Source organism: Sinohyriopsis cumingii, chromosome 11 (assembly GCF_028554795.1).
Source record: "Sinohyriopsis cumingii isolate HCF-2022 chromosome 11, ASM2855479v2, whole genome shotgun sequence".
In the NCBI taxonomy this organism is placed as follows: domain Eukaryota; kingdom Metazoa; phylum Mollusca; class Bivalvia; order Unionida; family Unionidae; genus Sinohyriopsis; species Sinohyriopsis cumingii.
In genome coordinates, this window is record NC_142971.1 from 114,693,555 (window position 1) to 114,707,783 (window position 14,229).

Consider the following 14,229-nt stretch of genomic DNA (forward strand, 5'->3'; position numbering starts at 1 on the left):
CATTCTGTGAAAGTTAGTCTAAATTACTTAATTTTGATCTGTCACAAGTTCGGCTAAACAAAACAACAACATCAGGCTAATAACAAAGTAACTGAAATTATCAAAATTCCCAGTAGGTGAAAACGTATTTCATGCGTGTGTAGAAGTATGCAATGGCAGCTTACGTTGGCTCCCCAAAGTATTTATCAGGTAAAATATATTTTACATCGAGTGTGTTTTTGCCTGTGGATACTTCTGGCCGTGTTTTTTAATGTAAAAATGTTGCAATAATCAAATTTATAATTTCTTTTTAAATTCAGGTATGCTTTCAGTTAAATCCGTACTTTCTATTTATATGGAACAGACTATAATATTGATGAAACACAGACACATGCAACACTTGTATAAGCACTTTTTCCCTAACTTTTACCTTTTATCAATAAAAGAGTTTTTTTTTATAATAGATACCTTCACGTGTGAAATATTGAAATTAATATGCACAAAAAGGGGAATTCACCCTCGCAAGTCTATAGCTGCATTGCTTTCATGGATGTTGATGTTTCAGAGAACATATACTTTAAATAGAGATTAACAGTAGACTTATTCAACAAAATTATTTCATTTTTACTATTGCAAATATGCTGCTTAAAAAAAGGGGAAAAAAGACAATGCTATCAGAGTTACAAATTGCTAAATTTTATATCACGTTACCCCCCACCCCCTTTTAAATTTTTTTATTGTCATAAGTAGTGCAGGAAAATCAGAGTTTTGCTCCGTCTAATAGTTTATCATGTGCTCTGCCAATATTTTGCCTGCTGTCAAAATAGTTAGTCAAAAGTTGATTATTTGGTGGGCTGTATTCTAGGCTTGTTATATGTTTTTGTGGAGGAAAATGAGTAAGTCTGTGAATTTCATTGGACGCGGCGAAAAGCCACTGCATCCAATCAAAGTTAAGTTGTTCAAATTTGAACACTATTCCTACACGATCGAGGCCATGGGAGCAAATAACTTGAATGGACTGATAAATAAGCAATTTTCCACTTCCTGTCCTTGTCTGTACAAATATTCTTCACTCAAATACACCAATAATGGCTTCCCTCGGGTACGTAATGCTACTTTCAATGTTAAACTTACAAAGTATCCTTTTTAAGTCAACTGCCTCCACCATTTCCTGCCGATGTACAACGCACCGTTGTTACAAGCTGTTGGTTAGTTGGCTTTACATACTTAGGGAAGGCAACTCATGTAGTCCGATAGATGTCGCTCGTACAAAGCACTAAAATATGTTCTGTCCGCCAAGGTGTAGATATGGTTAGCATATTGGAACCTTGGCTTGTGAAGATGCCCTTGACTAAATTCATGTTGACAACAGATTTACAGTATGTAGAAAGACACTAAAAAAAAATCATATGCAGAGACCTTTGTTCACCGCTTGAATCAGTATATGGGATAATATGTTTCGGAATGAAACGCCTGTGACAGTTGGAACACGAGAGAGAGAGAGAGAGAGAGAGAGAGAGAGAGAACATGACAGGAGTTAGGTCTAAGTGTATAAGAAGGCTTCCGTTGAGTGAGTGATTAAGATTTTTACCGTAGCTTTAACCATTTTAGGCATTTCTCTACGACGTCTGCATTGTTGCAGTTAATATTGATGTCTAGCACTCCGGTGTGGCATGTTGCATCATGTCCCACCCAGTCACATTATCCTGACCCAAGACCAACTAGTCCTAACATTAACCTCTTAATACTGATAGCCAAACCAGGCAGCTGCTAGTACTATTTTTCAAAAGTCTTTGGTCTGACTCGGTCGGGAGTCGAACCCGCGACCTCCTACATCCGAGGCGGATATATTAACCACTAGACCACTACAGCGGTCTAGCATCAGGATAACAACAGCGATTAAACAAGGCCAACGTGCTTATCATTCAAAAGATATTTTAAATCGAGTGAGTTTTTGCCTGAAAGTACTCCTTGGTTTGGGGCCCCGAGTGGCCGAGTGGTCTAAAGCGCTCTCCGTTACGGATCACTGCCATCTCACCTCTTTCTGCGTGGGTTCGAGTCTCGGATTCGACTAATGTGGGTATGTGAGAAAGCTTTCCAGGAGCTTCTCGTTGGTCAGTGGTTCTTCTCGGGGTTTTCCCGGGTTCTTCCCCACCATTAATAATCGCCGCCATGTATAGCCTATCATGTGCTGAACAATGGCGTTAAACCCTACAACAACAACAACAACAACAACAACTTCAGGGTTTTTAATGTCGAAATGTCGCAATAATCAAGGGTGTATTACCTTGTTCGTATTCTGTTTTACTTCCAAATACAGCTTTCCTTTCTTTGTGTGTGGCACTAATTATAAGATCGAAAAAACATATATATCGATGCAACAGTCGTATTTTAGATCAAGCTAATAGTTTAAAATGCGAACTACAAACGTTTTACCACCTTTTTAAAGTTTACCAATGAAGATGGATTTATTTCGTGAGCAATCGTATCGTATTTTTATCAGTTCGTATGGGGGACATAAATCATGTAATTTTGTCGTTCACAATCAGAATAATCTTATTTCGAACAGCCAGTCATTATTGACTTCATTGTCTATTAGACATTTCACAAATTTCATCTGCCTGATTCAGTTTTTAAGCAGTCCTCGTTTTTGTAAAAGAGTAGGGGTCAGGAATATGTGGGTGTGAGGTCATGTGGTCTTTCCAAATAAAACTAATCATTAAATCCATTAATACACGTGATTCATGATCCGCTATTTCCCCCAGTTTTATTTTCGGTTTTACTTCGGTACGATGCGATGCTATCTTTATCTTCAAGTTGTTTCGTTGCTACTTGTTGTTCACAGCAGTTTCATGATTTGCATAAATGGTTGTTTATTGCTTGATAAATCATTCATACTTGTTGGAGTGCCACGAACTTTCATATTGTTATTTATACCCGTGTTTTGAACTCCGATATTGTGTTTGTCTGCAGCTTTCGACGATAAGATAATGACGAATACATATTATTGAATACGTAATTCATCAACTTTCTAAAACAATTCTAGAGTTTCTTTTTATATATTCGTGTTTACTCTTCCTTTGGCTGTTTTATCTAGGCAATGCTGCACGCAGTTACTGACAACATGGATACCTTCATACGCTTTACACACAATGCTCATCAGACATCCTTAATCAATATTTGAGTCAGTAAGTGGGACATGTTCTAGAGCTGGAGTGAAATGTAAATTTAAAGAATAATAAACACTATGACAATTCCCCATCAGGCCCTTATGAATTACAAATTGTAACTTCGGTGGACCCACCCTGACTAAGGTGGGCCCCGGAATTTTCTAATAGTTGTCGTACCCTTTCCGCGGCCTTGATTATGAACACTGCTGACCCTAATCTTAAAATTATTAACCACGTTGAATGTTGATACTTAAAGAGCAAATATGAATGACGTTTAGTGATTTGTGATTTTTATTTTTAACGTAGCTTTAACAATTTTTCAGTCATATCGCTACGATGTCTGCAATGTGGCAGTTTATAGTGATGTCTAGCACTGGGGCGTCTGCCGCAGACATGTAGTATGATGTCCCACCTAGTCACATTATCCTGACACCGGGCCGACTAGTCCTAACACTAACCTCTCAATGCTGAGCGCCAAGCGAGGCAGCTGTTTGTACCATTTTTGTAAGTCTTTGGTATGACTCGGCCGGGGATCGAACCCACGACCTCCCGGATCCGAGGCGGACGCTCTAACCACTAGACCACCCGAGCGGTCGAACATTGCTGATTGACTCTAGTTTTAAAGATATGATACTGGGGCAGTATATACGACCCTTGACTTGGGAATGGCGGAGAATAAAGGTAATGAATCACAATTTAAACCAGAAATGACTAAAATACATCTTTCACTGGATCTTTGAATAAATATATGACTGGGTTTGCACAGTACTTGCTTTTTAAGCAAAGTAATGAATGATGCAATCTGAAGCTGATATTGCGTCATACATGATATGAATTGCATCATGTTATCCGTAGAATGCGCAATGTCACCTTTTTTGGCTGCAAAGGTGGAGATCAGGACAAGAAGTGGGCCGCACACATATGCTGCAACACTTGTGCAACATATTTTTGCCAGTGGTTAAACAGGAAAAGGAAATCTATGCTTTTTGTAGTGCCAATGATTTGGAGAGAGAGCCAACATATCATATCAGCAATTGTTACTTCGGCATGGTGACTTCAGTTGGGAAAGGTGTATCAAAGAAGAAAATGTGGACTGTGCATTATCCAAATATTTCATCAGCTGTACGCCCAGCAGCCCCCTGAGAAGGCCTGCCGGTTCCTAATGCACACTAATCTTGAGTCAGACGACGAAGACGACGAGGATGAAACTTCTAGTCTTGAACCATCAATGTCACATGATCCATATTTTTTCCCGTCCTTCTCCTCTGAACTACAACTCATAAAACAAGGTAAACTGAATGACCGTGTCAGGAATTAGTAACTATCCAAGAGTAAAGCTTAGCAGTGGGACCTCCTGGCAGGTGTTGTTAGTGTTTCTATGTTCCGTGACGGTCAAAAGGATTTTATCCAATCTTTTTAATGGAAGGTGATTTTGTAGTCAGCAATAACATCTATGGTGTGATGGCATAGTCAGCAATAACATCTATGGTGTGATGGCAGCTCTCGACATAGTTCATGATCCAGATGAGTGGATACTTCATTGATTCATCTAAGACGCGTCTTAAATCTGTTTTGCTGCATAATGTAAATATTTTGCCATCAGTTCCAGTTGGTCCTGTAGTTCATAGCAAGGAAACCTAAGAAAACAAGAAACAACCTTTGAGGTGAATAAACTATAACAAACATCAATGGCAGGATTGTGGCAATCTGAAGGTTCTTGCTCTCTTGATTGGTCTGCAGACTGGATACCCAAAGTACTGCTGTTTTCTCTGCGAATGGAAAAGTCGTGCGAGAGATTCCAACTACATCAAGAGAGACTGGCCACTCCGATAGTTATTGGAGCCCAGGAAGAAAAGTGTCCAGCATCCACACTTTGTTGAATCAAGAAAGATTTTGTTACCACCCTTGCACTTCAAGCTGGGTTTGATGAAGAACATTGTCAAGACTATGGACAAAACACAAGCATCTTTCAAGTACCTGCGTGGAAAATTTCCATCGTTAAGTGAAGCTAAGACAAAGGATGGTGTGTTTGTTGGTCTCAGATTCCTGAACTTCTTCGAGATGATGCATTTGACCTACGTTTACCATTTATAATTTAAACTCTACTATCTACAAAATATACATAGACGTAAAATGAATAAACTTAAACATCATGGAAACATTAGCCAGTTAGTTGTTTTATTTCTCATATTTGAATTCAGCACATCAAAATCGATCATAAATAGTTTACTTTATCTCTGAAGCAGACGATTTCTAAAATATTGTAGACCAGTGTTTTCACACGAGAAGGGAGCAGGATATAAAATAAGGGGATATAATAGATGCATACAATGAGCACACATTTGAAGGGTATGAGTGTTCATAAACACAATGTACTCTCTCACACAAACATTCTATAATATCACACAGAGTAGGAGTGTTTATAAAAACACTATCCCTTATGCACAAACATGGTCTGTCCCAGTGAATCTAGCAAACAAAGTGAACTTGCGATAGAAAGAGAGAAACTTCATCAGCAGGCACGATATCAATTAGGTTACCATCTACAGTCGTAATACCTGCACCTGAAGTAAGGGCCTTAGATGCCCTAGGAAGGGCTTTAGCCATCAGCGGGAGACTGAGGATCATTGGAAAAAGACCAACGTTACCACTGGTGTGGGACACAGAGGAAGACGCCGAAAATATATATATATATGTGTGTGTGTGTGTGTACACACACACACACACATATATAAGTATATATATATATATATATATATATATATATATATATATATATATATATATATATATATATATATATATATATAAGAGAGGAAGTTGGAGAAGAATATTTTACACAAGATTGCCAATGATCAAATGTACTGGTTTGGGTTGTAATCTATGTAATCTAGGAAGCGAAGAAGAATGTCAAATGATATATCAGGAGTAGCAGCAGCGGATACAGAGGAAAAGGTGGAGGAACATAAGATGGAGAGATATAGAGGAGTTCTCTTTCTCTTACAGAAAGATAAAGATATAGACTATAGTGGAGCTCATGGCGAGACCTAGCCGTACTCTATATCGTCGTCGTGAAAGTCTAAATAGTAAGGACGACAACCCACCAGCCGTTTTCAGAGTCATCCACGTCTCTTTGAAAAGTCTGTTCCAAATATTGCCAATGTTATATCATATTGTATGTCTTGTAATTTCACAAATAATTAATAACAGTTTCTATCCTTACCGTGTATTTGTTTAGGTATAGTGTGCATGTACAAATATTCCATAACCCTCGTCTAATGTTAGATCTACGCGCAAAACGAAAACAGGTATGGTCTGTTGGTCCAAGCCATGTCCCTTTACTTGGTATTCTGTATTGCACCTACAGACGTTTTCCTTCGCTCCCGTACCAGATCTGATGATGTTTCCTTCACATCCATATTTAAAGCGTATAAAGCGGTGCGTTCACCAGTTGTCAACTCGTTGACAGAGAAGAAGGACAGAACATTACAAGGCGGACAGGTTAATGGAAACCATCAACTTGAGGGAGACGAAATCGCTTGGAATCACGAAAGATTTGATAAGAGAGCCAAAGAAAGAAGATGTGCAGAAACTTAAGGCAGCTTAAGGTGGGGGTGGGGGGTGGGGAGACGAAACGGGATCACCAGAAGAGAGAAAGGGACTTGGGTGCCTTAAGCATAATTTATTGTAGGTTGTGGAGAAAATGAGGAGCTACCACACATGCAGCATCAACAAATCTGATTCATCAAACATATGATTGGGAGATGGAGACCAATGAGCCGAATTTTATTATCATTATCTGTACACAAATTCTTGGAGGAAGAATGAAAGCAAAGATGTGCTTCCTGATACGTTATCCCCGGGAGGTGAGGCCACTGACGGACTGGAGTTGTGACATAAATTCAACAGTCTTTTTGAAGGCTTTCCAGATCTCTTGAAAAGGGTGATACTAGTCAAAATTATTGTCGATTTGTGTCCCATGTTTATATATATATAGCTGAGTATGTCTATTGTGAAAACTTAAACGTGACACCTCACACTTTCTCTATTATGTGTAATATTATATATGTGTGCAAAGTAATATTGTGGATATACTTATTTCTACTCTTGCCTGCTTGTGAGTGATATTGTGTTTATTTGAAGATCAAGAGTGTCTGTCAAACTAATAACCTTGCCTGTTTGCGTTTGACAGTATAGTATCATTGTGTGAAAGAGTATAGGGTATTTAAAAGCACTTCTACTCTTTACTCGCTCTTGAGTACGTATGCATATTTAATCTCGCTTCTTTAACACCCTAACCCCTCTTGTGTGACAATACAGTGTGTGGCGGATAGTACATTTTTGACCCCATACATTTTTGACCCTATAAACTTATATTACTACTTATATTACAGTTCTGATAAAATATCGGATAACATTCCACTGTGCGTTTTTTATCTTTGGGTTACTTGCATGTTTTTTGCACAATGTTCAATGAATTTATTGGTGTAGCAGGAGAGACGCTGCTTCGTGATTAAAATTAATTGTGGCACAGTAATGCCGACCTGGTCGCCGGCATGTACAACATGGCAAGGCATACATGCTGCTGAGATAAAATAAAGGATGGAGTGTATGGGTGGGTCCTGACCTGCAATTGCACAAACACCGAGATTTCATGCATATCATTCGCCAAAAATCCTGGTATGCGGAATAAAATCAAACTGCATCAGCGTGGGCATAAAAAACTGACTGCTGGATTCTGATTTAGACCAGATGGATATTTGCGTTTACACCGCATGAGCACAAGTTTAATGTAGATATCACCTAGACTATTTTCAATGGGACTGTCCTTTCTTTTCTGTTATGTTTATATTCTAGTTTTCATGAATATGCACAAATGTTTGACATCGAACTTTATCTAAATCTAGTCATGACAAAATTGGTGTACCTCATAATTAAGTTTTTTTTTTTTGGACAATAATATCATATAAGATGCAGCATAATGTATATCTTTATAGATAAGGTAGACTACACTCCTAAATTAAATTAAAAAATATACAAATTTACCTTTTCTCTAGTTGTTTGATAACGCAATATTTAGGCATCACTGGACACAGTGAATCAAATCGCCTTTAAGACCCTAACGTAACGGGCAAGGTACAGTTGTGATCATCAGTAACAAGCAGAGATGAATAACAAGCAATACAATTTAGTTTCCTTTTCGCAGTATAACCATTACCTGCGTTTTAAGATATACATTAGTTAGGTAATATATCCTGGTTAGGTCATGACCACCTTTCCCGCAATATATGCCAGACATCTGAGACGTTATCGCGTTGCATTATCTTTAGGGAAAGATTGAGAAGAATCATATAGGAAATATTATTATTATTATTATTATTATTATTATTAAAATTTGCAACTATTACTTTCTTTGCAAAAAAGGTCTAGATCCATTATCGATATTGCACCGAAAATACTAAATTGTCTTTAAAAAGTAGGTTTTGTGCTCCAAGTAAAAGCATCGCAGAGAAGTTAGTCTGCTATTACATTTACATATATGTTTATTATTGCTAGTATCGAAGCTGACCCTTAAATCGTTTTCGGGATATTCAGACCACTTTTATTTTCAGGCAGATTTTTATTTGGACCAATTCATATTATTTTGGGTCAGGCATGACCTTGAAACTGTTTTGGGAAAATTCGTTCGGTAGTTTTCTTCTCATGGTATAGCTTGGACATACATTAGGTATACGGATAGCCAACTAGAATGCTGTGTTTGGGAAGCGGGTATGCCCGCCATTCGCTCTTTTGACCACCACCCCGCAGTTTGAATCTCTATGAAGGGAATGACCAGAAGGCAAATGTACTTTAGGTGTGTGCTTTGTCTTTAATGCCTAGTAAGTTTGGGTTTATTTTTCTAGGGATTTAATGCTATTTTCCAGCTTACGATAGACTTTGCATAGCGACCAGTACAAGTGGAGGAGGAAGTACCCGGGAAAACCCCCCAAATAACCACTGACCCACGCGAAGCTACTTTTAAACTTTCTCACATATTGACTTTAGCCCAGTTGAGTCTCAGCTAACGCGGACAGATGTGAGATGCAGTGATTTGTGTGCCACCGCCACCCGTCTCCATTGTTAAATTGGGATGTATACTGTTATAAGGTGGGGATCTCTATGCCCTGACGGTAAATATTATTTCATGTATATATCCATCATTTAATGCTGAACAAGTGTGGTTATAGTTGGGAGGGGGTGGAGTGGGAGGGGAGGGGGAGGGGAGGGGGTGAGGGAGCAGTGGGCAGGATTGGAACAACGTCGATCCCATTTCACAGCATTATAATACCACGATCCCTTTTCACAACATTATGCTACAATCAAGACACAGCCATGGAAACCTAATTTAATGGGAGACACAGAACTTATTCAATAATATTCTCTTTGGAATAACTTTTGTTCCCTTCTACACCTTATAAATGTGTATACGATATGTATCTCATTCCAGCATACACTCGTACTTTCATTTTGAGGCATGCAGATAACTATTTATGTTAGCGATGGAGAGGAGGGAATCTTTCATGTAGTTATTTTGGTCGATGACGGAAGGGTAAATGGATACATATAGGACCGTCTTGGGTTTTTGTAAAAAATCCGTTTCGTGTTCCGAAACTGACTAGGACCTTTCAGAAGGAATGGATGAATCTAAATTGCTGGTTCTTCTGATCTCGTTTTTCCTAACGGTATTTCCGACTCCAGCTAAAAAGTAAGTATCAAATTCAGAATTATTTCAAACTTGAAGCTTACGTTAAATGTTAAAGCTGAATGTCAATATTGAAAGACTTTAATCAAAACCAATACCGTGTTATTCTATTTTGATCTAATCTGATGAATTCTTATACTCCACCTATTTACCACAAGCTGTTAGTTGTTGTTTCTTCAAAAGTCTAATGCACCGCTTACCAGTCTAGCATCCGTCAAACCGTAAAGTGTTATGTAATGACAAATTGTGTGCTTAGCGTGTTCTCTATCCCACTGTTTGGCCCTGCTCCCTGCTGTCATCTTAAGTGAGTCCTTATAAAGTAAGAAGCTTATTTGAATTAGTCAGCCTTAAAACACATTTATGCTTTTAATTTCGCTTTCTCTTATTGCACGGTCCTCGAAAAGGATTTACCTAATCTCATTAAACGAAAGTAAATGAGCGAAAACGAACGAATATTCACTGGAAACGAACTAAAATCAACAATACGAACTTACTGCAGCTACAAACAAACGTAAAGGATCTGAAAAAAATAGTGAAAGGTAGCCTGCTACATGATTTTCTAATTTATACTATTAAGACTTCTTTGCCATATTTATTAGTTAGGAATATTAAGGCTTCCATGCTATATTTATGTAAATGCTTGAAAAAATATAGGAGTAGAAGCGTTTTTGCAGTGTTAGGTTTATCTTGCTAAGAAGAATTGTGCCACTCTAATGGTAATTGTGTCCTTGTGAAGTAGGAGTTGAGCCTTAAAGGGCATTTACAATATCGTTCGGCTTCCTCTAATGCTAAAATGCCAAGACAGTTTACGTTTTGAAACATGTATAAATTTCATTTGTAGCAACCTCATGTTTACGCAATCAATCTGCGTGAAATTTAAAAAATCGACCGACCTGTATCTCTAGCAAATCGTGAATTGTTTGAAAACCAAAAGCCAGCACTTAAACAGAAAATTGAATCATTATGAGTAGTTGTGATCATTTCGGTTCTAACAATTCGTCAGTTCCTTTGAGTTCGGAGAAAGGGCCACTATATACGTGTGCAAATAGGCTGAGAAAGAGCAATAATAATTTAATTGTTGTGATATATTTGGCATCCAATTTCTGACATTAGGTCGTTTATTGTATAAAAGCATGTAGCGATTTTTGGAACTCAGTACTCCGTTTGTCTTCTTTTTAGATTATCTGCAAAGACTAGATTATAAACCCATCGTCATGAAATCTAAGTATTACACATCAATTAAAAACGAAAATGAAACTATACAATTTCTCTGCCTGTTGATGTATTCAGGTAAAACAAAGCATGAGATATTTTCCCGTCTTTTGCCCAGAAAGCGTCAGCCTTGAAACTGGGTTTTCCATTAACAGTGGACGTAGAACATTCTTTGTTAATATTTGTCAGTAAGGAACGTGCTTCAGTAAATGTATAGGCGACTTAGCATAGAAGTACGAATAATGGCAGCAAACTTCTTCTTTTCTGTTCTACTAAAATTAATTTTGCTCATCCACAAAAAAGCGTATGACAAGAGAAGTTAGCAAGTGAATGTAAACGAAATATAACGTCTATTGAAGCACATATTTTCCATTAATGAATGCTCGTATTTCCCAAGAAAATTCGAAGTTGTATATACATTGGCGATAGGTAGCGTGACTCGGGGACCCGGATTTAATTTCCACATGGGCGGGACATGATTCTCTAACTTGAATTATATATATGGTTTGTGGCAAATGATTTAGGAAGACACACAAAAAAAACTTTCGAAAAGGATATTTATAAATGTCGCTAGCTTATTAAAATGCAAAATGAACACGACAGTAGTGTATATTACATATTTTCTCTTCTACTTTTTAAATGTGATTGTGTTGCCGATATTTAATAGAAGAAACAGAGGAGGGGTGTTAAATAAAAGCATTTTACTTGGGAAAGTTCTATGACACTATATTCTTGGCAAACAGTGAATAGTCAAATACTTCTGATGAAACCCCGAATGGTTAAGGACATAAAACTTTCTGAGTCGACAAAGACGATGTATTAATTTTTATGTCCTATTCTAACTGGCTCTGGATAAATTAAATGCGTTCAATATCACACTACCTGTGTCAAGCTAATGGAGTCAGACATGTGAATTGATAACGGGATGCTGAAATTTATTACAGTAAGAAAAAAATATCGCCATCGTGGATTGTTACAAATATTGCCCAATATTGTTGTGGAAACAGGTCAACATCTGGATTTCAAAGGTCAGATATGTTATTTGATAAAAATAGATAGATTCATTTCAAAAAGTTAAATGGCAGTTTGATATGTAGCTATTCTTACTACAGTACAAAGCTTATTACAGTATATACGGAATATTTTCCTGTTTATTTCGACATACCTATATTAAACTTAACGAAATGCATGATTTCTTTATTCTTTTTAAGTTGGGGAATACGTGCTTCAATTAACATTCCACTGGGAGGAGGCGCTGCTAAACCCAGCTGGTCAGTTAACAGTCATGTTGAGAAATTCGGAAGAGACGGTGGGGGAAGAATAGATGCAAAGATCGGGGGCGGCTTTGGAGAAGAACCTACATACTCATTTACGGGGAAGGTTCAGCCAGCCAATGCACCTGTATCCGCAAGTTGTACAGTTGGAGGCCAGGTTGGAAGCACTCCCGAAAAAAGTTGCAGGTTGGAGATTGCTGGGAATGATTAGCAGTACACGCAGCTTACCAGTCAAGTATTAGGGAATAAGAATGCCTTTTAAAATGTCCTAAAGAAAGACCTCCCTATGACGGATGATGTGAACCACTAAGGAACCTACTAAGCAATGTACTAAATAAGATATCGAGTGTTGAAATTCCTGGAGATCAATCCGATTTTTAATTTAGAACGACTTAATTTTCTACAGAGGTATTTATTTATCACTGCATATTAAATAAACGTTGCTTGTATGACCTAAAATGAGTTTATTTCTACGTTCCTGTTTCATGTTTCAAATTGTTGTCCAGTTTTACACAGGTGTTGAATTAATAGGTAGTCCATGAACACTGCATGCGCTTGATGCTGTTATTTTAAGATCTGAAAGCCCATCATCCAATGAATCAAACAATGTATTAGGACCATTCAACCATGAATTAATACAATTAATTGTGGAAGTCTTTATTATTAAATCTGTGTTTAATTTGGTTAATGATTTCTATATTTCTTATTTAACTACATCAACTATTTCAATTATTACTAAAGTCTTGTTATTTATATCAGTAATTATTTCTGTTTGAAATTCTTTCACTTCTGTTGTTATATTGTGATCTAGGATATCATTAATTCATTTTTGCTTTCGGCTCTTTTTAATTTCTTTAGATTAGGTTATGGTTAGATTTTCATTTGCTTCCGTTGCGATATTTTCTTCAACATCATTAAAATAATTTTTAATCGTTTAACAGTTTTATCTAATTCGCCATTACGTTTTTGTACAAAAGAAAAAAATATAAGATGATATTGAAGTGTTTGATCTGTATAGTACGAGCTGTCTCTTATCTATGTCTGCAAATTAATGATTTGTCAAAATTTACTAAATTCTCTCTGCCTAATTCTTTTATTCTTTTATTTAATCACTTCAATCTGATATATATATATATATATATATATATATATATATATATATATATATATATATATATATATATATATATATATATATATATATTGCTTTGTAGATATAATTGTACATTCATTCAGATTATCCTGTAAGTTTGCTATATTTCAATTACAGCCTTCGAAGTCATTTTCCTATGGGGTTTTCTGTGAGACTAATTCTTAGCTGATAATATATTAGCTTGTTCTCTAGATTAAACACAAGATACAAAACCTGCATTATAAAGTTTTGTTCTACACGATCTGCTAAATTTGTAATACGCAAGTTTTTAAAGTTTAAGTCATTTTTTAATGATTGACTAAGTGAATCATCTTTCTTATCTTTTTCATTGTTCTTTATGACTTTGAAACTAAAATCACTAGGACCTCTTAAAGGTATGTGTCATTAAATACACATTAAACGGCTATTCTAAAGATATGAGCAGCAGAGAGGGCAAATCCTACAAACTATTTCGCTTAACAGAGCCTTCTATCGAGAACATTTTAGATAGAGTGATTCTTTTCACAAAATAAACCCTCCAGTCAGTAAACATGACAAAATAGGCTTTCTCTGCTGACTTGAAGGGTTATCTCATGAAAATATCTACCTATACAACTATTTCTGCTAATACAAGGGTCTATCTTGCGAAAACACTCGGTATTGTTCCGCCCTCTCTGCTGCTCTCTAGTTCGAGAGGTCGCCGCCTACATCTGCCAGACG

General features: G+C 36.9%; 1 protein-coding gene across 2 annotated transcripts; it reads left to right on the top strand.

Annotated features, from left to right (window-relative positions):
- The first annotated feature begins 9,719 nt into the window (after positions 1 to 9,719).
- LOC149789464 (uncharacterized) lies at positions 9,720 to 13,943 on the top strand. Of its 2 annotated transcripts, XR_016424361.1 has the most exons (3): positions 9,720 to 9,894; positions 12,315 to 12,657; positions 13,717 to 13,943. XR_016424361.1 is itself a non-coding variant. In XM_089975557.1 (2 exons), the coding sequence occupies exons 1-2, from the start codon at positions 9,824 to 9,826 to the stop codon at positions 12,586 to 12,588; spliced, it is 345 nt and encodes a 114-aa protein (XP_089831683.1). In that variant the 5' UTR covers positions 9,720 to 9,823; the 3' UTR covers positions 12,589 to 13,281. The 2 variants fall into 2 exon arrangements, 1 of the variants encoding a protein (XP_089831683.1); XM_089975557.1 differs by lacking the exon at positions 13,717 to 13,943 and having other exon boundaries at positions 12,315 to 13,281.
- Positions 13,944 to 14,229: the final 286 nt, after the last annotated feature.